This window comes from Pan paniscus, chromosome 4 (assembly GCF_029289425.2).
Source record: "Pan paniscus chromosome 4, NHGRI_mPanPan1-v2.0_pri, whole genome shotgun sequence".
In the NCBI taxonomy this organism is placed as follows: domain Eukaryota; kingdom Metazoa; phylum Chordata; class Mammalia; order Primates; family Hominidae; genus Pan; species Pan paniscus.
In genome coordinates, this window is record NC_073253.2 from 166519476 (window position 1) to 166545868 (window position 26393).

The following is a 26393-nucleotide window of genomic DNA, read 5'->3' on the forward strand; positions in this document are numbered from 1 at the left end:
GTAATCCTAGCATTTTGGGAGGCCGAGGCAGGCAGATCATGAGGTCAGGAGTTTGAGACCAGCCTGGCCAACGTGGCAAAACCCCCGTCTCTACTAAAAATACAAAAAAATTAGCTAGGAGTGCTGGCAGGCGCCTGTAATCCTGGCTACTTGGGAGGCTGAGGCAAGAGAATCGCTTGAACCCGGAAGTCGGAGGTTGCAGTGCGCCGAGTTTGTGCCACTGCGCTCCAGTCTTGGGTGACAGAGCAGGACTCTGTCTCAAAAAAAAAATAAAGGAAGATGAGGTCTTGTTATGTTGCCCCGGCTGGTCTCGTACCCCTGCCCTTAAGGGATCCTCCTTCCTGAGTCACCTAGCTGGGATTATAGGCACAATCCACCAAGCTCCGTCTGAACCTGGAATATTTTATCATACCAGAATGTAAGAAAGCTGTCAGATATTGCTGGAATTATTTCACAAAAACATCAATGCCAAATTGAAAGAGTTCTCATTGCCACAATGAACCATTTGAGTACCAAAAAATCATTATTAAAACAAATTGAAACATTAGCTGTAGTAAAACTCATGTGCAGGTAAAGATACTAAAAAAAATTAGTCACCTTTGGAGACACTTGGGATTCCACCTTATTCTGAAAACAAGGAAATAAAGGGAAAGACTCAATCATTTTCCTGCTTTTCTTATACAAATTATTTCTATTTATTTATTTTTTGAGACAGTGTCTTTCTCTGTTGCCCAAGCTGGAGTGCAGTGGCTTGATCACGGTTTACCACAGCCTCGACCTCCCTGTCTCAAGTGATCCTCCCACCTCAGCTTCCTGAGTAGCAGGGACCATATGTGTGAGCCACCACACTCAACGAATTTTAAAATTTTTTGTAGAGATGGGGTCTCCCTGTTGCCCAGGGTGGTACAAATTATTTTTGGCCAGGCATGGTGGCTCACACCTGTAATCCCAGCACTTGGGGAGGCCGAGGTGGGTGGGTTGCTTGAGCTCAGGAGTTCAAGACCAGCCTGAGCAACATGGTGAAATCATCTCTACCAAAAATACAAAAAATTAGCTGGGCATAGTGGCCTTTGCCTGCAGTCCCAGCTACTTAGTAGGCTGAGATGGGAGGATCACTTGAACCTGGGAGGCGGAAGTGAGCCGAGATCACCCCACTGCACTCCAGGCTGGGTGACAGAGTGAGACCCCATCTTAGAAAGAAAATTATTATTATTATTTTTTGAGACGGAGTTTTCACTTTTGTTGCCCAGGCTGGAGGGCAATGGTGCAATCTTGGCTCAATGCAACCTCCGCCTCCCGGGTTCAAGCAATTCTCCTGCCTCAGCCTCCCAAGTAGCTGGAATTACAGACATATGCCACCACACCCAGCTAATTTTTTTTTTAATTTAGTAGAAACAGGGTTTCATCATGTTGGTCAGACTGTTTTCAAACTCCTGACCTCAGGTGATCCACCTGCCTTGGCCTCCCAAAATGCTGGGATTACAGGTGTGATCCACTGCACCTGGCCGAAAATGATTTTTTAGGGTAATCAAATAATTGATCAAGAAACATTCTCCTTTACAGAAGATTACAGACTGAGATTACAGGCATGCCACCACACCTGGCTAATTTTGTATTTTTAGTAGAGACGGGATTTCTCCATGTTGGTCAGGTTGGTCTTGAACTCCCGACCTCAGGTGATGCGCCCTCCTCGGCTTCCCAAAGTGCTGGGATTACAGGCATGAGTCACCACACCCGGCCAGGAACATGTTAAATGAAAACATGACTCAAGGTAATGTGTAGACCTTGTTTTGATCCTTATTCAAGCAAATCAACTGTAAGAGACAGGGGTATTTGAACTGGGTAATTCATAATATTAGAAATAAATATATCTATTTTGAGATGGAGTCTCACTCTGTCACCCAGGCTGGAGTGCACTGGCTCAATCTCAGCTCACTGCAACCTCCATTTCCTGGGTTCAAGTGATTTTCCTGCCTCAGCTTTCCAAGTAGGGAGAGACAGCCTTAGTAAATATCTTTGTACCTATATAATTATTAATGTCTGAAAGTAGTTTTGTAGAGTATTCTAAGAAATGGATTTGCACAGTAAGTAGAGCAGGCACTTACAAATATATATACAGTACATATAAATGCTTCTTTTCTTTTTTTTGGTTGGTTGTTTGGTTTTTTTAGAGACAGGCTCTCACTCTGTCACCCAGGCTAGAGAGTAGTGGTGTGAACATGACTCACAGCAGCCTTGACTTTCCAGGCTTAAGAGATCTTCCCACCTACCTCAGCCTCCTGAGTAGCTGGAACTACAGGCATGTGCTACCACACCCGGCTAATTTTTTCTGTTTTTTTGTAGAAACAAGGTCTCACTATGTTGCCCATGCTGGTCTTCAACTCCAACCCCTCCTGCTTCAGCCTCCCAAAGTGCTGGGATTACAGGCATGAGCCATTGCACCTGGCATTCACTGTTTACGTAAGCAGGGTCGTATTATATATATATTGTTCTCCAACTTTGCTTTTTTACTCCATGTGGCATAGCTATCTTTCCAGGATATAATATATAGGGGACCACTGTATTCCTTTTAGAAGTTGCACAGTATTCCACAGGATAAACTGATATACCATTTTTTAAATACAAGTTTTATTTTAATCTTCATTTTTTAACACATTTTATCATGGAAATTTTCAAACAAGAACAAAAATAGAAGGAATCCTATGATGAACAACCATATACCCATCACCCAGTTTTAACAATGATCATCACGTAGTCAATCTTATTTCATATATACCTTCCCTCTCTCCTTTCTCCTCCCCTTTTGCTGGATTGTTTTTTTTTAAAGTCCCAGATAAGGCCGGGCGCCATGGCTCACGCATGTAAGTCCAGCACTTTGAGAGGCTGAGGCGGGTGGATCACTTCAGGTCAGGAGTTCGAGTCCAGCCTGGCCAACATGGTGAAACCCCATCTCTACTAAAAATACAAAAATTAGCTAGGCATGGTGGGGGGCGCCTGTAATCCCAGCTACTTGGGAGGCTGAGGCAGGAGAATCACTTGAACCCAGGAGGCAAAGGTCACAGTGAGCCAAGATCATAACACTGCACTCCAGCCTGTATGACAGAGCGGGACTTCGGTTTCAAAAAAAAAAAAAAAATTTAAAATAAAAAATAAAACAGTGGCCGGGTGTGGTGACTCACGCCTGTAATCCCAGCACTTTGGGAGGCCAACATGGCGAAACCCTGTTTCTACTAAATATACAACAATTAGCTGGACGCGGTGGCAGGCACCTGTAATCCCAGCTACTTGGGAGGCTGAGGCACGAGAATTGCTGGAACTCAAGAGGCAGAACTCGTGAGTCAGAGATCTTGCCACTGCACTGCAGCCTGGGTAAGAGAGCAAGACCCCGTTTAAAAAAAAAAAAAAGCTGGCCGGGTGGGGTGGCTCACGCCTGAAATCCCAGCACTTTGGAAGGCAGAGACAGGCGGATCATCCGAGGTCAGGAGTTTGAGCCCAGCCTGGAGAACACAGCGAAACCCCATCTCTCCTAAAATACAAAAATTAGTCAGGCGTGGTGGCATGCACCTGTAGTCCTCGCTACTCGGGAGCCCGGGAGGCGGAGGTTGGTTGCATCCAGCGGAGATCACGCCACTGCACTCCGGCCTGGACAACACAGCGAGACTCTGTCTCCACACACACACACACACACACACACACACACACACACACACACAAAGGCATAACAAATTTAAGTGACTCAAAGCTTTATGTGACACAGGAGCTCTCAGAAAGGAACAGTTAAATTATAACATGTCCATATTATGCGTTAGTATGTGTCCACAACTAACGCATAATATGGACATGTTATAATTTAACTGTTCATTCCTCTCTTGATAGACACTGAAATCGTCTCTATAATTTTCCTGTAAGAAATAATGCCTTGGGGTGGGGGTGAGGGGGGTCTTCCTTTCTGAGGCTATCATTTGTATTCCTCACTTCTTAAATTTGTTTGATATGTTGAGGCTAAAAAAAAAAAAAGATTACGGGTCTTCAGAACGGCCCAATGCCCGCGGGGTGCTGGGGTGCCTCGGAGTTTGTCAAGGTGTAGCTTAAAACGTTAATTCCCATGCTCGCTCCCAAATATTCGAATTAAGGCTTCTGTAGTTCTTACAAGTCACCCGCTTTCTTTCAGGAGGAATGTTAAAGATTAAGAGCGGCAAGAAGTCAGAGTCGGCCCACACTCCGAGCTCTCTTAGGGCGATGTCCTTGCTAATTTGGAGACTGATTCAGTCCCCTTTTGGCCCCCAAGTTACGTAAAGATAAGGACTTTGGAGATGTTTTCTCAGGAAGGACAGAGCTGAAAAACAAAGTTCCGTAAGTCTGGCCGGTAACTACATCTTTCCTTCCTAACAAAGAATAAGCCGCAATTCACTCTCTCTGGCACCTGAACTTTGGGGTAACGATTAACTGCGATCCGAAGCCTTCAGGCAAGTAAAAAATTCCTGAAGTGATTACGCCTGTTTGGAGGCTTGCAGGGCACTAGGGGAACGGGAAAGGCGAATCGAGGTGCTCTCTGGCTCATTCCCAGCCGGCTAACCCGCCATATCTTACACAGCTAAGAGCTGCCGACGCCATTTTGCAGGGTGGGCTGCGCAGACTCTTGGCGGGAGGACGGCGCGCTTGAGCGGGAGAGGACGTGGAAGGGTTGGAGGTGGGGAGCGCGCGTTACGACTGGAAAGCACGCGTGCGCACAGGCGACAGCAGCGGAGGGGTGGGGCCAGTGTACGAGTGCGCGTGCTCGGTGGGAGCCCGCGAAGTACCTGGAAGGAGGTGGGGGCGAGGTAGAAAGGAGTGGGGTTGAAAAGCGCTTGCGCAGGAGGGCTACGGTACGGGGGTGGGAGGGCTTCGGAGCACGCGCGCGGAGGCGGGACTTGGGAAGCGCTCGCGAGATCTTCAGGGGCTATATATAAGCGCGGGGAGCCTGCGTCCTTTCCCTGGTGTGATTCCGTCCTGCGCGGCTGTTTTCTAGAGCAGCGTTCTTTTATCTCCGTCCGTCTTCTCTCCTACCTAAGTGCGTGCCGCCACCCGATGGAAGATTCGATGGACATGGACATGAGCCCCCTGAGGCCCCAGAACTATCTTTTCGGTAACTGTTGGGGGGAGCTGGAGCGAGGCCGAGCGGGGCCTGGTGGCGGTGAGGGTGGGGGTGAGGGGCGGGAATCCGGCTGCAACCGGGTCTGGTGGAGACCGCCAGACCGACTGGAGGCCTGAGCGGGTGGGAAGAGCTGCCTGAGCCCTGGACCTGGAGGGATTGGAGCCGCGGGGGGAGCCGGTGGCGTGAAGGGGGTGGAGACGAGCGGCCTGAAGCGTCTGGGGCGTGAGCGGTCCGAGGCCCAGGGCCTGAGGTAAAGTGGAACCGGCCGCCTGGAAGTTCGGCCTTTGCCGGGCATACGTGGCGGAGCTCCAGGCCTGGTTTATTTTCTAACGGCGGTGGTTCCTAGGCTTCTGATGCCAGGCCTCGGGTTGGTGGTCCTGGAGGCTGGGTTCACCGGGAAGCATGGGCCTGCTTGTTGGAGGGGGTAGATGCACAGCCTGGCGTTATTCTGGCCTCAGAGTCTGGAGCTGCCGGACGTAGACTTCCCTCGCGTGCTTCGGCCAGTTACTGGGGGTGGGGAGGCGCGGCGCGGCGTGAGGAGGCCGCAACCGCTGGGAGCACGTGGTTGCCACGTGGTTGGGGGAGGGAGGGGGGTGTGGGCGCTACATCCGGGACTCACCGGCGTGTTGCCACTCGTGAGCCTGGGATGCGTGGCTCTGTTGAAGTGGGAAATGTTAAGAGGCTGGTAGCACTAGGGTTCTGGAGGTCTTTGTTCAGTGCTTACAGCATGTACTGTGATGGCAGCTCTCATTTTTTTGAGCCCCTTTTCTGTCTCACTGCGGTAGGTGGAGCTAGCCCCGCTTTGCAGATGAGGATACTGGTGCCCAGAGATAAACTCACTTAACGAAGGTTGTACTTACAGGCAATAAGAGACTAAATCTAAACCAAGACACTTGACTCCGTAGCTGCTGCTTCGTGAATATTAATGAGGCTTCGTTTTAGGGGGACGTCCTCGCATGCCGCCATTTGTGCGGCATTGACCAAACCGCTTTTCTAAATACAAGAAACACGTAGAGTGTTCGGTTTGAGTCAGATCAAGACCTAAGACTATTCGCAGAATTTTGGGAGCACCACCCCCCTCAACTTGCAGTAGTCCTGCCCCAAAAAGGAGAGTCCCACTTGGGTTTTTGATCTCGGTAGGATTAATTGCAGAAGCCTAATCTTTGTACTATTCAGACTTTGAAGTAAATGCAAATCCTACCGTGAATTTTATCTTGTTCATTATCCGTGCTGAGATTTGTTAATTAAACGTCTGTTCACATTGAAGCATGTATATGTATTGGTAACGGTTAGATGATAGTTAAATGGAGTCATTTAAAATTTTTATTCTGACAGTGTTTTGAAGAATTTTGCCCATTCATGGAGTGAGAGTAGACACATGTATTTAAAACATTAAGGCTTTAATTCCTAGTTATTTTGGATAGCTGAGAATTCTGGTAAATTTATATCAGTACTTTTTGATAACTATTGGAAACAACCCTCCTAGTCTTAAACATAATTTCTGAATATAGTTTGAGGCGTATGTCACTTTCTGTTGCTTTAAAGAGTGGAGTGTTGATCCCTGTAGCAAACTTCGGTTGTTTTGTCATTTTTCTTTTGTAATAGTAAGCTATTCATGTTTGTAACCGTTCTCATTTCGAAATTGCCATTTGGGAATTTAGGTAGGTAAATCAGCTGTTTTAAATAGTGGGAAACTTAACATTGGACATTACATTTGGTTTCAGATAATTGCTTCAGGTTGAGATTTACTAAACCATTGAGCTTGTTTATGCAGAATAACAGTATCTATCAGCGTAGTTAGAGATGAAATATGGTATGATGAGAGAATGGAATTATAGTCTTTTATGGGTGTCTGTAGAGGTTTCTGTTCAAGAAATCTAGGAATTGATCATTCTGCTTTGCCCTCTGGTAGCTAAAATAGTGAAAAACTAGTTCAAAAGTTAGACCTGACCTTTTTGGTTACCCACACTTAAGTTTCAGTGTTATTTTTCTCCTTGTTAGAGTTGCTTTTTTCTTCATTTACAGGTTGTGAACTAAAGGCCGACAAAGATTATCACTTTAAGGTGGATAATGATGAAAATGAGCACCAGTTATCTTTAAGAACGGTACTTAAACTTTCAAAATAAACTACTTAACCCTACTTGATTTCAGCCTTTTAGTTTCTATTCATGTGGCTTGAGACTTTTTTTCCTTTGCTGACTGCTTATAAAATACTATTTCTTACACCTGGGTATTGTGTGTACCTCACTGTCTGTACATCTTTGAAGAACTTGGCATCTATACCACTCATTTGGTAACCACGTAAATTCCAGTCACACTGTTTAACTTGCCTTATTTTCTTCAGTTGAATTATAAAGCCCTTGTAAAAGGCATCGATAATCTTTCATGTCTACCAGAGACTAGCCTTCTGCTCAACTTAGAAGTTGCTCAATAAATATGTTAGGTGGTCTATATTGTGTGTATGCATATTTATGCATTTCTTAAATTTTCTGACTATGAGAAACTGATTTGCCAAGATCACAAAACCTGAGGACAACATTGCACAAATTTGTTTTCCAAGGTAATAGTGAGAGGTTTATACTTGTTTTTTAAAAAATCACAGTCATGTGCCTCATTGCAACTGCTGGGTCAACAGATGGATCGCATATACAATGGTGGTCCCATAAGATTATTATACCTTATTTTTAATATACCTTTCCTGTTTTTTTTTTCTTTGGAGGCAGTCTCGCTCTGTCACCCAGGCTGGAGTGCAGTGGCGTAATCTCGGCTCACTGCAACCTCTGATTTCCGAGTTCAAGTAATTCCCTGCCTCACCCTCCCGAGTAGCTGGGATTACAGGCATGTGCCACCACACCTGGCTAATTTTTGTGTTTTTAGTAGAGACGAGGTTGTTACCATGTTGTCCAGGCTGGTCTCAAACTCCTGACCTCATGATCTGCCCGCCTCAACCTCCCTAAGTGCTAGGATTACAGGCATGAGCCACCAAGCCCGGCCCTTTCCTATGCTTAGATGCACAAATACTGTGTTTCGGTTGCTTACAGTATTCAGTACAGTAACATACTGTACAGGTTTGTAGCCTAGGTGTGTGTAGTAGGCTATACCATCTAGGTTTGTATAAGCACATTCTTATGATTGTACAAAGATGAAATTGTCTAACAACACATTTCTCAAAACCTAGCCCTGTGGTTAAGTGACGCATGGCTGCATATAACATTTAGTGGGGGGGTGTAAAATAGGTGGAACTCAAAAGTTGAAGTAGTATTTTTTTTTTTGTTCACAGGTCAGTTTAGGGGCTGGTGCAAAGGATGAATTGCACATTGTTGAAGCAGAGGCAATGAATTATGAAGGCAGTCCAATTAAAGTAACACTGGCAACTTTGAAAATGTCTGTACAGCCAACGGTAAGGGCACTTACATACTTCAGATGTTGTGTCAAGGTTTAATTCTGTTTTAAGGTAGGTTTGGTGTCATTTAGTTGTGCCAAGGAGATAGAAAGTGGTTCTTTATCTTCTGTCACTGGAGTTCAATGGTCAAGTCTTGAACACGGGGCTTCTGCTGCTAGTTTATCAGAGGTGGAAAAACAGGTTCACTGGTTTGTTGATTTGGCTTATGTGTTTGCCTGTAATGTTCATTGTTCATTTTCTTCACATGTTTAGTGATGAAAAATTTCTCCCTTCTAGGTTTCCCTTGGGGGCTTTGAAATAACACCACCAGTGGTCTTAAGGTTGAAGTGTGGTTCAGGGCCAGTGCATATTAGTGGACAGCACTTAGTAGGTATGTTATTTTTATATATTATACTATTTAGTTTATTCTCTTTAGTGCAGTTGCTCGGTTCCCAGTTTGGACTTAAAGCATGGGTATAGTACTACTGTCTTTATAATAGGTTCCAATGTGAGTCTAGAAATTTATAATTGGAGAGGACAAATAAATTTTTGGGGCGGGGGGGTAGGAAATCTTGCTCTGTCACCCAGGCTAGAGTACAGTGGCACGATCTTGGCTCACTGGAACCTCTCCGGGATTCAAGCGATCCTCCTGTCTCAGCCTCCCCAGTAGCTGGGGCCACAGACGTGCACCACCAAGTCCAGTTGCGTTTCATAGTTTTAGTAGAGAAGGGGTTTCGTGATGTTGGCCAGGCCGATCTTGAACTCCTGGCCTTAACGTGATCTGCATGCCCTGGCCTCTCAAAGTGCTAGTATTACACGTGTCAGCCACTGTGCCTGGCCTAAAAATTATTTTTTAATAAAGACAGTCTCATTATAACGGCTGGAGTGCAGTGATGTGATCATAGCTTGCTATATCCTCGAACTGCTACTGGGTTCACCTCAGCCTCTGGAATAGCTAGAACTACAGGCACACTCCACGCCTGGCTAATTTTTTTTGTATATGTGCAGATGGGGTCTCAGTATGTTGCCCAGATTGGTCTCTTGGCCTCCCCAAAGTGAGATTACAGGCATGAGCCACCCTCCCCAGGCTTCTTGCATTTAAAACCTGGCAGTGAACATTAGGCCTCAAAATACTTTTGTTAAAAAGTTCCTTTTCCCATGTGCTCTTTTTTTTTTTTTTAAAATAGAATAGAAATCTCAGTTTTTAGAGTATTTACTATCAGTGTTCTTTTTTTTTCTGACTTCTTGCTGCTTGAGTTTTATAATGTCTAATAAATTGTATTTTAGCTGTGGAGGAAGATGCAGAGTCAGAAGATGAAGAGGAGGAGGATGTGAAACTCTTAAGTATATCTGGAAAGCGGTCTGCCCCTGGAGGTGGTAGCAAGGTTCCACAGGTAGAGATGGCAAGTTTATTATAGGTTTTGTATTATAGCTTTTAGTTTGGTGATAGAACAGCTCTTGTTCATGAGTATGTATCTTTTCTTTTCAAAGAAAAAAGTAAAACTTGCTGCTGATGAAGATGATGACGATGATGATGAAGAGGATGATGATGAAGAGTAAGTATGATTTTAGAAACTTGATATACTTCCGGAATCTTAACAAAAAAAGGAATTTGACATAGTTATATGCATGAGGGTTTTACAAAAGTCATTTACAAAAAGCCATCCTGTGTAATAGTTTATAATAAAAGGGCAGGTGGTCATCTGTTAGTTTAAGTTAAATGAGCTGAGTTGAAAGGATATTGGGTCTGTGAGCCTTTACAATGCTGTGACTTGTGACTCTTCAGAAGGGTAGACTATAGTGTTTGTGAAGTTTGATTATGTCCCTTTGTTCTGAAGATTTAGTGGATGTGTTATACCCATCAAGCCTGGTATGTTTTATGGTGAAGAGTTAATGAGATTGGGTTGAAAGAAAATATGATTAAATAGCTCTATATTCATTTTACAAGTTGTTACTCAAGGTTTGTTATTCCCTGAAAGGATTTTGTCTTATGGTTTTATGTAGATATTTATGGACAAAAATAAGATTCTAAAAGGGATATTAAGATTTTCTTGGGATTTAAAATATGGTTGGAAACAATATTTGATGACTTTATATTAAACTAGATCAAACTATTGTTACAAACAGTTAATACGCACACTGGTATAAAGTACTGTTTATAATTGGTCTTATGTGTGCCAGTACCAGTAATGCATTGAATACTTTGATTTGGCTCTCAGCTTTGTCCTTCAGTTCTGAGGTTGGTCCATATGCATTTATTGAAAACAAATAAAATATAAGAACATGCACTTTAAAAGAGAACCTGCATGAAAGATCAAATTGGGAGTTTAGGTTTTAAGCTGGTGGTTCTTCAAAATCTTTGAGCATGACGATGAAGGCAGAAAACAGGAAAAAGGCCGAAAGAGCTGAAAGCTTAAAAATTCAAAGTATGACCAGGCGCAGTGGTTCACACCCGTAATCCTAACACCCAGCCAAGATGGGAAGATCTCTTGAGGCCAGCCCGGTCAACATAGCAAGACCCAATCTCAAAAATAAAAATTCAAAGTACTTGCATGTCAAACTTATAAATGAACGCAAACTTAAAGGTAGTATTTGACTGTTGCTGTTTTTGTTTTCTTTCTTTTTTTTTTTTGAGATGGAGTCTCCAGTTGCTCAGGCTGGAGTGCGGTGGCGCCATCTCGGCTCACCACAACCTCTGCCTCCCGGGTTCAAGCGATTGTCCTGCCTCAGCCTCCCAGATAGCTGGGACTGCAGGCGCGGGGCACCATTCCCTGCTAATTTTTGTATTTGGTAGAGACAGGGTTTCAGTATGTTGATCCGGCTGGTCTTGAACTCCTAACCTCGTGATCTACCTGCCTTGGTCTCCCAAAGTGCTGGGATTGCAGATGTGAACCACTGTGCCCAGCCAAATTTTTGTATTTTTAATAGACATGGGGTTTCACCATGTTGGCTAGGCTGTTCTCAAATTCCTAACCTCGGGCGATCTGGTCACCTCATCCTCCCAAAGTGCTGGGATTACAGGCATGAGCCACCATGCCTGGCCACTTTTTTTCTTGAGATGGTGTTTTACCATGCTACTCAGACTGGACTTGAATCTCTGGGCACAAGCTATGCTCCCCTCTCAGACTATGAAGCAGGTGGGGTTACAGGAGCATAACCAAGCCTAGCTTGTTTGGTTATCACTTTTAAGAATATTTCTCATTAGTAAGAATTGAAATATATTCCAAGAGAAGAATGGGAAACAGGCTAAGAACACAAATGAGAAATAGGGATGGTATGGTTCGAATACATCCCAAGAGAAGAATGGGAAACGGGCTAAAAACACAAATTAGAAATAGGGATGGTATGGTTCGGATTGGTTTAGTCTGATTTTGAGTTACCTTTATACAAGTTTATAAAATAAGTGTTTAATAGCATTCACCGAGGCTCGGGGACAAGCAATCCCTTCCAGAAAGGCTTTGGAGTAGGACCTGATTGTAATATTGACCCTGCTGGGGCTTTGGAAGATTTCCTTTTTTAAAAATTGATATAATTAGGCCAGGCATGGTGGCTCACGCCTGTAATCCCAGCACTTTGGGAGGCTGAGGTGGGTGGATCACTTGAGGTCAGGAGTTCAAGACCAGCCTGGCCAACATGGTGAAACCCGGTATCTACTAAAAATACAAAAATTAGCTGGGTATGGTGGTGCCTGCCTATTGGTCCCAGTTACTTAGGAGGTTGAGTCAGGAGAATTGCTTGAACCTGGGAGGTGGAGGTTGCAGCAAGCCAAGAATGCGCCACCGCGTTCCATCCTGGGCAACAGAGGGAGACTCCCATCTCAGAAAAATGGGTATAAATTCATGATGTAACCACAATGTAATTTTGTTTGTCTTTAAGTTGGGCATTGATAGGAATGAAAAGTGTAGATATCAAGGTCCAAATCAGTACCTGGTTTTTTTTGTGGGATTTTTTTTTTCTGGCAAGTGTTGCTCTTGTGCCCCAGGCTGGCGTGCAATGGTATGATCTCTGCTCGCTGCAACCTCTGCCTTCCAGGTTCAAGTGATTCTCCTGCCTCGGCCTCCCGAGTAGCTTGGATTACAGGCGCTTGCCACCACACCTGGCTAAGTTTTGTATTTTTAGTAGAGATGGGGTTTCACCATGTTGGCCAAGCTGGTCTCGAACTCCAAAGTGCTGGGATTACAGGCGTGAGCCACCATGTACCGCCGCAAGTTTTCATATAAGTTGAAGAAAGTGTACTAAGGTCTGCATAGTAGTAAAGGATACCTTGAGGGAAACAAGTATTAATAGAAACTTCAGTGGTGAGATGGCAAGGGCCCAGCATAGATAGATGGCAATGAAAATGCAAAGAGGTGCATGAAGGTTTGTTGTAGTTACTTAGAAATCTAACCTTTTGAACACAGATCAAAGGGGAAATTGGTTCCTTTTTGAGGATGGAAAAGGGTATATGGTGTGGGCTTAGATGACTCTTGATTTAAGCAAGAAAGGCTATGTAATGTTGTAATGTGCATAGTGCTGATGTATACTATACATAGATGTATGTAATACGTTGATAGTATGTGGCCCTTAAATATCTTTTTTAATTTTTGGGGAATTTCTTAAGTAAAGCTGAATTTTTTTTTTTTTTTTTTTTTTTTTTTTTTTTTTTTTTGGAGACAGTCTCTGTTGCCCCGGCTGAAGTGCATTGTTGGCTAGGCTGGAGTGCAGTAGTGCAATCATGGCTCACTGTAACTTCTGCCTCCCAGGTTCAAGTGATTCTCCTGCCTCAGCCTCCCAAGTAGCTGGGATTACAGGCATGTGCCAGCATGCCAAGCTAATTTTTTGTATTTTTAATAGAGATGGGGTTTCGCCATGTTGGTCAGGCTAGTCTTGAATTCCTGACCTCAGGTGATCTGCCCACCCCAGCCTCCCAGAGTGCTGAGATTACAGGTGTGAGCCACCACACCCTGCCAGTAAAGCTGTTTTGATAGTAGTTTTGATAGCTATTTTGATAGTAGTTTAATAGACTTGTTTTAACAAATAAGAAAAAACGTTTAAAAAAAGCATTGTCATTTTGTTTCTAGCACAGGGGAGGCACCTGCAGGGATTGGGTTCTAATGCCAGAAACTTGTACTGACAAAATCACTGTTAAAAAGCCACTTGAAGGGCTATTTGTGACAGCTTTTTAAGTTATGATACTTTTTCTAAATACAGCAAATATTTCTTCGGTATTGGAAAGATAGGTGTTTCTTACATGAAGTTGCTGTATTGGGATTTAGAGACCAGTACGTTCAGTTGTTGAATTAAATGTGAACCACTTGGTATTTGCTAATAGAGACTTCTGCCTGACTTGCCCTCCAGTGACTCGATTTGATTACTCCCCTCCATTGTTTACCTATTAACAGTTCACACCTGTAATCCCAGCACTTTGGGTGGTCGATGCGGGCAGATCGCTTGAGGTCAGGAGTTGAAGACCAGCCTGGCCAATATGGTGAAACCCCGTCTCTACTAATGTACAGCTGGGTGTGATGGTGGGCGCTTGCAATCCCAGCTGCTAGGGAGGCTGAGGCAGGAGAATTGCTTGAACCCGGGAGGCGGAGGTTGCAGTGAGCCGAGATCGCACCATTGCATTCCAGATTGGGCAACAAGAGTAAAACTCAAAAAAAAATAAAGTGTGCAGTTCAGTGGTTTTAGCATGCATAGTTGTGTAGCCATCACCATAATCAATTTTAGAACATTTCATCACCTCAATGAGAAATCGTACTCCATAGGTATTACCCCTCATGCTCCTCAGCTCTAGTCAACCACGAATGAACTTTGTCTATAGGTTTCCTGTCCCTCATATTTTGCATGAATGGACTTCCGTGACTGTTTTCTTAGCACAGTGTTTTCAAGTTTCATCCATGTTATAGCATTATCAGTACTCCATTTATTTATATGGTTGATTACATTGTGTGGGTATGTTTGGTTATTCATCAGTTGGTGAGCATTTGGGTTGCTTCTACTTGTTGACTGTTATGAACACTTGTAGACATGTCATTTTACTTGGATGTATACCTAAAGCAGGGTGGCTCACCCATTGTATTCCCACTAGCAGTGTATGGGGCTTCTGATTTCACTCCAACCTACTGATTTCACTACACCCTCACTTGCCATTATCTGACTCTAATCCTGGTGGTATGAAGTGCTGATTGTGGGTTTGATTGCGTCTCCCTGTGGACTAATAATGAGCATCTTTTCATGTATTCATTGGCCATATATCTTTGGAGAAATGTTTTTGCCCACTTAAATCCATTTACTTCTCTTTGTCTTTACTAAGTTGTAAGAATTCTTTTTTTTTTTGATATGATTTTTGTATTTTTAGTAGAGAAGGGGTTTCGCCATGTTGGCCAGGCTGTTCTTAAACTCCTGTCTTCAGTGATCCACCTCCCTCTGCCTCCCAAACTGCTGAGATTACAGCTGTGAGCCACTGTGCCTGGCAAGAATTCTTTTTTTTTTTTTTTGACAAGTCTTTGTTGCCCAGGCTTGAGTGCAGTGATGTGATCTTGGCTCACTGCAACCTCCTCCTCCCTTGTTCAAGCAATTCTTCTGCCTCTCCCAAGTAGTTGGGATTACAGGCACCCCCCCACCACGCCCGGCTAATTTTCTGTATTTTAAATAGAGACCGGGTTTCACCATGTTGGCCAGGCTGGTCTTGAACTCCTGACGTCAGGCCCGCCTCGGCCTCCCACAAGTGCTGGGATTACAGGCGTGAGCCACTGCACCGGGCCCAAGAATTCTTTATGTATTCTGCAAACAAGTCCCTTATCAGACGCAAGATTTACAGATTATCTTCCACCATTCCGTGAATTGTTATTTAACTTTCATGATGGTGGTCTTTGAACAAGTTTTTAATTTTTATGACGTCCGATTTCTTTTGTTGCTTGTGCCTTTGGTGTCAATCCTAAGAAATCATTGCTAAATTCAAAGTTGTGAAAATTTACCCCCTTAATTCTGAGTTTTGTCCTTTATATTTAGGGCTTTGTTCCATTTTGAGTAAACTTATGTGTATGGTGTGAATGGAGGGGTCTAAATATAGACTTTGGATGTAGATTAGCAGTTGCCCCAACATGATTTGTTCAAAAACTATTTTTTCCCCATTGAATGATCTTGGCAACCTTTAAAAGAGTCACTTATGGCTGGGTGTGGTGGCTCACGCCTGTAATCCCAGCACTTTGAGAGGCTGAGGCAGGCGGATCATGACCAGGAGATTTGAGACTATCCTGGCCAATTTGGTGAAACCCTGTCTCTATTAAAAATACAAATTTTAGCTGGGCATGGTAGCGTGTGCCTGTAGTCCCAGCTACTCAGGAGGCTGAGGCTGGAGAATTCGCTTGAACCTGGGAGGCAGAGGTTGCAGTGATCTGAGATTGCACCACTGCACTCCAGCCTGGCGACAGAGCGAGACTCCGCCTCAAAAAACAAAAAAATCACTTACTATAAATATACGAATTTATTTCTGGACTGTTCTGTTGATGTGTCTATCCTTAACATGTAAGAACAGTACAACACTGTTCCTTTGTAGTTTTTATTTATTTACTTTTTTGAAATGAGTCTCACTCTGTCGCCCAGGCTGGAGCACAGTGGCCTGATCTTGGCTCACTGCAACCTCCGCCTCCTGGTTCCTCCTGCTTCAGCTTCCTGAGTAGCTGGGATTACAGGCGCCCACCACCATGCCCGGCTAATTTTTGTATTTTTAGTAGAGACTGGGTTTCCCCATTAGCCAGGCTGGTCTCAAACTCCTGACCTCAGGTGATCTGGCCGTCTCGGCCTCCTAAAAAGTGCCGGGATTACAAGCGTGAGCCACGGTGCCTTGGCCCCTTTGTAGGTCTTATAGCTGATTTTTTGAAATCAAGTGTGAGTTTTCTAGCTTTCTTCCTTTCCAGATTGCATTTGGCCTCTTTGGGTCCCTTAAGTGTCTTTTTTGTTTTTGTTTTTTGAGATAGGGTCTTGCGCTGTCACCCAGGCTGGAGTGCAGTGGCAGAATTACACAGTTACAGTTCACTGTCTCAAGCAGATCCTCCTGCCTTAGCTTTTCAAGTAGCTAGGACTACAGGCGCACACCACCACGCCTGCTAATTAAAAATTTTTTTTGTAGAGAGGGTTCTCATTATGTTGCCTAGGCTGGTCTTGAACTAAAACGATCCTCCCACCTCAGCCTCCCAAAGTGTTAGGATTATAGGTGTGAGACACTTTGCCAGTTCTTGGGTTTGTATATAAATTTTAGGATCTGTTTCTACAGAGAAACCAGCTTGGGGAGTCTTCTAACGATTGTATTTAACCTGTATATTCGGGGAGTGTTGCCATCTTGGCAATATCTGAACATGGAATGTTTCTATTTAGATCTTTAATTTTTTTTTTTAACACAAATTCACTCTGAGTGTACAGTTTAATAGAACTATACATTACTTAAATATACATACATTATACAGTGGTATAGTGTGTATTTATGCAAAACTACTCATTGAGCAACTTCATTTCCTAGCCCCTAGCGATCACAATTATACCTTCTATTTCTTTGAGTTTGACTACTTTTAGATACTTAGTGAATAGAATCATACAGTGTTTGTTCTTTTGTGGCTGGCTTATTTCACTTTGTTCAAGGTTCGGTCATGTAGCATGCAAGAAGATTTTCATTGTGTGTACATATACATTTTCATTTAGCCATTTAACACTTGGGTTGCTTTCACCTCTTGGCTGTTGTGAACAATGCTTCGATAAACATGGGTGCACAAGTAATGACTTCAAGGTCCTGCTTTCAATTCTTGTGTCTACTCCCAAATTTTGAAAGTGCTTAATGTCTTGACATTTCATTTGTAGTGATGATGATGATGATTTTGATGATGAGGAAGCTGAAGAAAAAGCGCCAGTGAAGAAAGTGAGTAGATACAATGCTACAAGGTTGTTAAACTAACAATAGAAATGGTGATTTTTTAGTGCTATTTGCTTGTTTTGTAGTTAAGGGAAGCTGGTGTGGGAGATCATCTCATACTGAAAATTAGTCCTGAGGAGGATTACAGAAAACTTAGAGTGGGGAATGGTCTGTTTTCTTTATCCATGTGGCCCTCCACCCAGTTTGTTAGTCTTGTGTAACCTTTTGTCCAAGTGGTTGCTGCTTTTTCCTTCCTTTTTTTTTTTTTTTTTTTTTTTTGAGACGGAGTCTCAGTGTCACCCGGGCTGGAGTACAGTGGCGCGATCTCAGCTCACTGCAACTTCTGCCTCCCGGGTTGAAGCGATTCTCCTGCCTCAGCCTCCTGAGTAGCTGGAATTACAGACTCATGCCACCACACCCAGCTAATTTTTGCATTTTTAGTAGACCACCATGTCGGCCAGGCTGGTCTCGAACTCCTGACCTCGTGATCCACCTGCCTCAGCCTCCCAAAGTCCTGGGATTACAGGCATGAGCCACCACGCCAAGCCTGTGGTTGCTGCTTTTCTTACATGGCTTGGACAGTTTTGTTTGCACTGTTGTTGGGGTCAGGGACAGTGATTAAGATAAATTTCTAATTGCAGTCTATACGAGATACTCCAGCCAAAAATGCACAAAAGTCAAATCAGAATGGAAAAGACTCAAAACCATCATCAACACCAAGATCAAAAGTAAGTGGCTACATTTACACGTGGGTCTCATTGATCTAGTTGGGGAAAAAAGATTCTACTGTGGAAGAATCTAGTGTGTCTGAAATTTGATAGGCCTTTATAGAACCCCTGTAATTGCTGTTTAAAAGTTAAAATCAGCTTGCTGCAGCCAGGCTCAGTGGCTCACTCCTGTAATCCCAGCACTTTGGGAGGGAGGCCAAGGTGGGTGGGATCACCTGAGGTCAGGACTTGAAACCCCGTCTTTACTAAAAACACAAAAATTAGCCAGGCATGGTGGTATGTGCCTGTAATTCCACCTACTCAGGAGGTGGAGACAGGAGAATTGCTTGAACCTGGGAGGTGGAGTGCAGTGAGATTGCACCACTGCTCTCCAGCTTGGGCGAAAGAGCGAGACTCCGCCTCCAAAAAAAAAATCAGCTTGTTGTGTGTTGTAGGTACACACACACACAAACATACTAAATGTAAGGTGGTGGGGTGGGGGGAGCCAATAGAATTTTTTGAAAGAGATGGACCCTCACTTTGTCACTCAGTCTGGATTAGAGTTGCATGATCTCGGCTTACTGCAACCTTCACTTCCCGGGTTCAAGCGATTCTCCTGCCTCAGCTTCCCAAGTAGCTGGGTCTACATGCGCGCACCACCAGGCCCAGCGTATTTTTGTATTTTTGAGTAGAGATGGGGTTTCACTCTATACGTTGGCCAGGCTGGTCTCAAATGCCTGACTGCAGGTGATCCACCCTCCTGGGCCTCTCAAAGTGTGTGAGCCACCACGCCTGGCCTGAATTTTTTGTGATTGTGAAGTCAGTAGTTGTTTCCTGTAAGGAATCTTTGTTGAAAGGTATGTCTGCATAGAGTAGAACTTCTCAACCTTGGCTGCATGTTAGATTGAAGTAGAACATTTGGGCCTAGACAGGGTGTGTTGATCTCATTCCTGACCCTACCCACTTCCCCTGCAGAAAATGGAATTTAAAGGAAAAAAGGTTTAAAGGAACTCCAGTACTTGTGCTCTACTTATGGAGATTCTCATAAAAATAGTCTGGGGTGGGCCCCAGGCATCAGACTACAGTGACTTTCTTGCTTTATTCTTAGGGATTTTCTGATTTCCTTTTTTGAACTGACTTAGTATTGTGCGTAAAAGCAAACTCCCAAGTTACTCTTTTTTTTTATTTAAAGAGATGGGTGGCCTACTCTTGCCCAGGTTGAAGTACAGTGGTATGATCATAGCTCACTACAGCCTCCAGCTGCTGGGCTTAAACAATCCTCCTGCCTCAGCCTCCTGAGTAGCTGGGATTACAGGCATGCACCACCATGCCTAGCTAATCATCTTATTCCTTCCTTAAAGGAAAGATTTTAAGAACAAAATTATATGGCGTGAATTTATTGATGATAATTCCAGTTGTATAATTAGCTTTATAAGGGAGTTTTGTGAGAATATTTGAGGAAATCCAGATAGAATGGGTTTTAATTAGGAATTGTATTTATTCTTATGACCTTTTGGAAATTCATTTCTTTTTCAGGGACAAGAATCCTTCAAAAAACAGGAAAAAACTCCTAAAACACCAAAAGGACCTAGTTCTGTAGAAGACATTAAAGCAAAAATGCAAGCAAGTATAGAAAAAGTGAGTAAAGTTATCTTAAAAAAACTTTGTCTCCCCCCTCAAATTGCACGTGTCTGGTTTGCATAGACTTGAATGTTTCTTGTTTTTTTGTTTGTTTTGGTTTAATATACTTGCCCGGTTCGTGGTATGAATTTTTTCAAAAATTTCTTATAAAACATTTATAATCGCGTCTGTGGTGATTTTTGCATATGCAAAATTAAATATGCCTTATTTTCCATTATTCAAGGAACGTAGTGCACTGGTTGCAAGATAACATTCTGACCTTCCATGTTAAAATAGATCAGTGAAAACCCTTTGCCTATTCTGGTTGTAAGATATGCTAGAGAACCAACAGAGGGCGTATGAGACTTCATTAAAATTACAAACAGCTGGAAAAGTAGATGCTGGCTGTTGCTTGGTATTATAGTTAATATTCATGATTGACCCTAGTCAGAAGTGATTTTCAGCAGATTGAGACATTTCTCTTTGCCCTTTACACCAAGTTGTCACCAGTTAATACATGTAGTAATAGCTAGATTTCGTGAATGACTAATAGGCTTAAATCTAGTTTCCTTTTGTCTTAAATAATGGAAATGTGGGAAGAGGATTAGGTCTCTTGTCTGCTTGACTGGGGGATTTGAATAGGATATGGAATAAATGGTTTAAATGCCTTGGAAGCACATTTGAGAGAAGCTTTAATTCTATGAATAATACTTTTAGACTCCAACTATTGAGAGCAAATGTGGGGTGGTGAAAAATTGCCAACTCATTTCCCCATGTTTTTCTTGTAATCTATAGATTTTTCGTGGCTTCGGTAGATTCCTTGTACAGTGATAAGTCCACTGGAAAAAATTTTAGAACTGGAACATATTTCTTGTTTTAGTCACACTGTAAACCCTTTAGCCTTCCTGGTTAGCACTGATTTTTGTCCCTTGGATACAATGCTAAAATGACATCTTTTAGATGCCCCTCCCCTCCATTTTAATATGGTCCTATCTCCTTGGTTTAATTGCAGGCGCATTGAACAGTCCTGGGCACTACATGTAAATTAAGCCCAAAGATGGGGAGAAAGGAAAAGGAGAGACAAATATAGTCCATACTGAGTGTCATCAACAATCCAGACTGAAGTCTTCTATTTTAATCTCAATCCCCTTTTCTGATTTGCCACCCATGCCTCTTCAGGCTGGAAACAATCTCTTGGTTCCCTAAAGCACTTTCTTCTGACTGCTGTGATTCAGTGAACCTTGCCCTTTGCTTTCTATTACTTGTGCATTTGCCTCACCTGACAATGTTTTAAATCGCCTTTGTATCTCCTTAGCTGCTCAATAAATATTTGAATGAATCAATTAAGAATGTATGTGACAATAATTTTGAAATGGAAATTGTGAGGTTTATTTTACCTAGGTTATTGGAGGCAGTTAAGTTTCTTAATGCTATACCTGATTCTGCCAAAGTCCCTTGGACATTTGAAAACCTTTTCAATCTTTTAAAAATGCATAAAAGATACTTAGAGGGAAAGGTATTAATTAAATTTAATAAAAACAAATATATTCAATGCTTTAAAGTAATTCCAAAGTAGTGATAAATACAAACATTTCAAGATATTTGCAATAGTAATGTTTTGAAATTTTGGTTACAAAGTCACAGGTCTTGCCAATACTGTTGTAGTTTCTTGCCTATATCCATAATTTGAAGGAAATGGTAAGAGTGATTAGAGAAGTGTAATTACTGTAATTTTTTCCCCTATTGTAGTTTCTTGCCTATATCCATAATTTGAAGGAAATGGTAAGAGTGATTAGTGAAATGTAATTACTGTAATTTTTTCCCCATTCAACTTTATATATCTTTAACTGATGACCAGATCATTGTTGTTCTGAACCAGTTTGTGGTCAGCAAGTGTTTTGTGGGGTTTTGTTTCTTTGTTTGTTTTTAAAGAACAGTTTGGGTCACTTGACATGGTTCTCCAAAGGGATGTTATGGGTTGTATTTGGTTCTGGGTGATAACCGACTTGTTAGATAATATAGATAAGCAACCGAGTTGCCATGTTTGTCTGTAGAATCTCAAGTGTAGCTTATATTTTATGTTCCTAGAGAGGTTGTCAGGGAAGATTTGACCCTTTGGCAAATCTGTTTGAATAGAGATACTAGCCATGCTGCCCATTAGGGCTTTCTGGCCCTGAAAAAGATAAGGAGTATTCTTGGAAAGTTGAAGGGAAAAAGAATAAACTGATCCATGTAGTAGCATGCAGATTATTGAGGAATTTTCTAAAGGTATCTCTCGGTGTATTTCTCTACTTACCTGTAATAATGCTTTTGTCTTAATAGGGTGGTTCTCTTCCCAAAGTGGAAGCCAAATTCATCAATTATGTGAAGAATTGCTTCCGGATGACTGACCAAGAGGTAACTGGATTTTCTGGGGACATGAGTAAATCCAAGTTTTTTTTGTGATTTATTATGATTCTGCCTTTACCCTTTTTAAGTGTTGGCTCTTTTTAAAAAGTTCATAACCACAGATAATATTTCATTTAATGAAATACCTGAAAACTCATGTATTTAATGAAATACATGAAGAATACAGTTGGCAGTCTGAGACGATAACTTTAGTATATTTTTCCCAGATTTCCTATAGTTGGTAAATTATTTCTTGGTTATTGAATTCAGTTTTACTTTTTTGGTAGTATGTTGGTTAAGGAAATTGCTGTGGTTTTCCTTGCTGTTCCATTTGACTGCTTGGGGCAGTCTGGTCTTGGCTTTTTTGGGAGTTGGTAGAGATTTTTTTCTTTTTTCCCTAGATCTTATGGGAAATACATTATGCCAAAATCATCCTAACATGAAATCTGGAAGCAAGACACTAAATTGTGGCTACTACCAGATACATAAGCTTGAGTTAGCTGTTAGATTTTACAGTTAGTACATGTGAAAGTCTTAGTCAACATAAAGATTATGCATTTATTTTTGCTCTTATTTACAGTTGACTCATAAGTGTAAGGACAATGTAAAAGTGGTTAAATAGGGATGTTAGGTATCGTGTAGAGAACGGATGCTGCATTTAATGGTCTTTAGGTTTCCTGTGGTCAGCTTTTTTCAAAAAATTAGGAAAATTTGGCAATTAGCTGGTTTTTTTTCTGCCATAGTATTTAGCACTTTAATTATTTAATTGCACTTCAATTTTTAGTTTTCGGGTTCCTAAAACCCTGATAATGGTTAATTTTGAGTTTAGCTTTGTGAAAGTTGTAGTGATGGGCTATAAGATGATCAGGTTCAGTCTTTTGGTTGCTGTTCTGTTTTTTCTCTACATTTGAATCCTAAAGTTCAAAGTGTGAGTTTTGGGAGTTTATTTGGAATACTAAACATTGATTGATCATAAATTATTTTGAAACTCCGCGTTATGCAACTGTTTATTTAGTATTGAAAATAGTGGAAAGTCAGACATAAATAACCAGCATGTACTAACAGCTAAGCAGCATAAGAGATGCATTCTTCAACTACTGCCAAGGAAAGTGATGATAAATTTAATGATTAAGTTGCAGTAGTCTTCTGTACTTTATAACAAAGGCTTGTAGCTACAAAGTCTTGTAGCTATTAAATTACTGAACCAGCACTTCTACGAGAAGTATTTTCTTTTTATAAAAAGTATTTTTGGCCAGGTTGGTCTTGAACTCCTGGCCTCAAGCAGTCCTCCCATCTTTTCCTCCCAAAGTGCTAGGATTACAGGCACGAGCCACCTTGCCCAGCCTACCAGAAGTAGTTTCTTGTTCTAGAATTGTGAAAGTGTTCTCAAGTGTCAGAATGAAATTTCTGGAATAAATAGTAAATGTTTAATAACTTGAATTGCTATTACAGAGATTATCAAAACTAAATGCTTCCTGTTTTTGACATAGAGATGCATGATGCAAGCAATGACAATGTATATTTGTTTGAACCTGATGATAAGGTCTCTGGCTGGGCGTGGTAGTTCATGCCTATAATCCCAGCACTTTGGGAGGCAACATGGCAAAACTCTGTCTCTACTAAAAATACTAAATTTAGCTGGGCGTGGTGGCATGTACTTGTAATCCCACCTACTCAAGAGGCGGAGGCAGGAGGATTGCTTGAACCTGGGAGGCAGAGGTTGCAGTGAGTGCCACTGCACTCCAGTCTGGGTGGCAGAGTGAGAGTCTATCTCAGAAAAAAAGATTTCTATGATATTTAATATTGGCATTCAGTATTCAGTTACCTTGTACCTGAGAACCCATTGGCTGTGAAACAGTGACAGCTGAGAGAATCCTGAGTCATCTCATTTCTAGTTCTTGGTGAACTTCTGGACTTTTCTTCAGAACCACCTTGCCATGTTGGCCAGGCTGGTCTTGAACTCCTGACCTCTCAGGTGATCAACACCTTGGCCTCTTAAAGTGCTGGGATTACAGGCGTGAGCCACCATTCCTGGCCAGCTGTTTTTTTTTGTTTGTTTGTTTTTTGTTTTGGTCACCCTTCTGTAGTGTGATCTTGGCTCACTGCAACCTCTGCCTCTTGGGCTCAGGCAGTCCTCCCACCTCAGCCTCCTGAGTAGCTGGGCCTCCTATAGTTGCACACCACCAAGCCTGGCTAATTTTTGCATTTTTAGTAGACAGGGTTTCACCATGTTGCCCAGGCTGGTCTCAGATTCCTGAGCTGAAGTGATCTGCCCGCCTCAGTCTCCCAAAGTGTAGGGATTACAGGCGTGAGCCACCATGCCTACCCTCAGCATATAGTTTTTTCTAAATGTACACATGCCCAGGCACACATGCACAGGCAATTCAGAATAAGTTTCTGGTGTTTATGTAACTTTATTTGCCAAATCTGGCCAACTCTAAAGCTGATCTCAGGGGAGATGAAGTTGGAAGTAACATTAGCCATATGGGTCTCTGTTCTTTCTCTTGATTTCCTTAAGTAAATAATGCTAAACTATTAAATAATTATTAGTATATTGTTCACATTTTTATGACTGATTAAAGTGTTTAGAATTAAATTACATCTGAGTATAAATTTTCTTGGAGTCATATCTTTATCTAGAGTTAACTCTCTGGTGGTAGAATGAAAAATAGATGTTGAACTATGCAAAGAGACATTTAATTTATTGATGTCTATGAAGTGTTGTAGTTCCTTAACCACATTTCTTTTTTTTTTTTCCAGGCTATTCAAGATCTCTGGCAGTGGAGGAAGTCTCTTTAAGAAAATAGTTTAAACAATTTGTTAAGAATTTTCCGTCTTATTTCATTTCTGTAACAGTTGATATCTGGCTGTCCTTTTTATAATGCAGAGTGAGAACTTTCCCTACCGTGTTTGATAAATGTTGTCCAGGTTCTATTGCCAAGAATGTGTTGTCCAAAATGCCTGTTTAGTTTTTAAAGATGGAACTCCACCCTTTGCTTGGTTTTAAGTATGTATGGAATGTTATGATAGGACATAGTAGTAGCGGTGGTCAGACATGGAAATGGTGGGGAGACAAAAATATACATGTGAAATAAAACTCAGTATTTTAATAAAGTAGCATGGTTTCTATTGACTTATTTAACTGCTTTATACTTTGTCAAAGAAATAATTAATGCAGTTAGGAATGGCAAATAGTATTGTAAAATTCTATGAGAATGTCCCTGCCCTCCACTTAAATATTCTCTCTGGAGCTAACCACTTTTTCATCATAAGGATTTAGTGCTGTGTTCCCACCTCCTGATGATAGTTAACAATTATTATAACTATGCAACATGTTTCCAAATGTTCCATTAGACCTCCTATCCGCCTATTCTAGCCTCACTTGCAAAGAAAATCTGGCATGTTAAAACAGCTTAAAAGCAGCCTTTCAACCTGTATTTTTTTTCCCCCTAGGCTGGAGTGCAGTGGCACAATCTCAGCTCATTGCAGCTTCTGCTTCTTGGGTTCAAGCAAGTCTCCTGCCTCAGCCTCCCAAGTAGCTGGGATTACAGGTGTGAGCCACCAGCCTGGCTAATTTTTGTATTTTTAGTAGAGATGGGGTTTCACCATGTTGGCCAGGCTGGTCTCGAACTCCTGACCTCAAGTGATCTGCCCACCTCAGCTTCCTAAAGTGCTAGGATTATAGGTGTGAGCAACTGCACCTGACCTCAACCTGGATTCCTTATCTGAATCAAAGCAATTATTTCAGTGACTATTTGCTCAAGTTGCCTAGTACTTCTTACAGATTAAGTATAGGAGAAAATTTATCACGTAGATAATGAGGATATTCAGAGACTAATTAGCACCTTTATATGTTCTGCCTTAAGCTGATTACATGATCTGAGTCAGATATACTGATTTGATTTCTATTGTTTTGTTGTGCTTTATACTCCGGTAGTTTGAGTAGATGAGGGAATGTTCTCCAGTTCTGTGCCGTTTTCCTTGGGAGATTTTCATCTCCCACTTCTATCCATTCTTAGTCTAGTTTGATCGTCTTGGATGGTTTTTCTCATTCCTTTTTGTTTAAACTTGGGAAAGAGACTTTGATTTTGTCTTTAAATTTTTGTGTTGATTTTAATAAACCAACTGCTTGCTGCTTTGGGCGTGTATCTGAAATCTAAAAAACATTACTCAACATTTTATTTATTCCAACATTTTGAAGTGATCGTGAATTTTTTTTTCTTTCTTGTTTTGAGACCTATTGTCGTCTGTCACCTAGGCTGGAGTGCAGTGGTG

General features: G+C 42.1%; 1 protein-coding gene across 5 annotated transcripts; it reads left to right on the forward strand.

The window, feature by feature from the left end:
* Window positions 1-4763: 4763 nt before the first annotated feature.
* Window positions 4764-25235, forward strand: NPM1 (nucleophosmin 1). 5 transcript variants are annotated; one of them, XM_003810932.6, is made up of 11 exons: window positions 4764-5125; window positions 7160-7239; window positions 8415-8534; window positions 8814-8907; window positions 9804-9910; window positions 10008-10072; window positions 17352-17409; window positions 18045-18131; window positions 19647-19748; window positions 22053-22127; window positions 24879-25235. In XM_003810932.6, exons 1-11 carry the CDS (start codon window positions 5068-5070, stop codon window positions 24915-24917), a joined length of 885 nt encoding a protein of 294 aa, XP_003810980.2. In that variant the 5' UTR covers window positions 4764-5067; the 3' UTR covers window positions 24918-25235. The 5 variants fall into 5 exon arrangements, with proteins under 5 accessions (XP_003810980.2, XP_003810981.2, XP_054968840.1 ...); XM_003810933.5 differs by lacking the exons at window positions 22053-22127; window positions 24879-25235 and adding an exon at window positions 20743-21073 and having other exon boundaries at window positions 4905-5125; XM_055112865.2 differs by lacking the exon at window positions 18045-18131 and having other exon boundaries at window positions 4940-5125.
* Window positions 25236-26393: the final 1158 nt, after the last annotated feature.

Excerpts from the sequence above, each read along its gene's own strand:
- NPM1 (XM_003810932.6), top strand. The coding sequence starts at position 5,068 with ATGGAAGATTCGATGGACATGGACATGAGCCCCCTGAGGCCCCAGAAC. Across the intron at positions 18,132-19,646 it reads CATCAACACCAAGATCAAAA|GGACAAGAATCCTTCAAAAA; the intron begins GTAAGTGGCTAC and ends TTTCTTTTTCAG. Across the intron at positions 22,128-24,878 it reads TCCGGATGACTGACCAAGAG|GCTATTCAAGATCTCTGGCA; the intron begins GTAACTGGATTT and ends TTTTTTTTCCAG.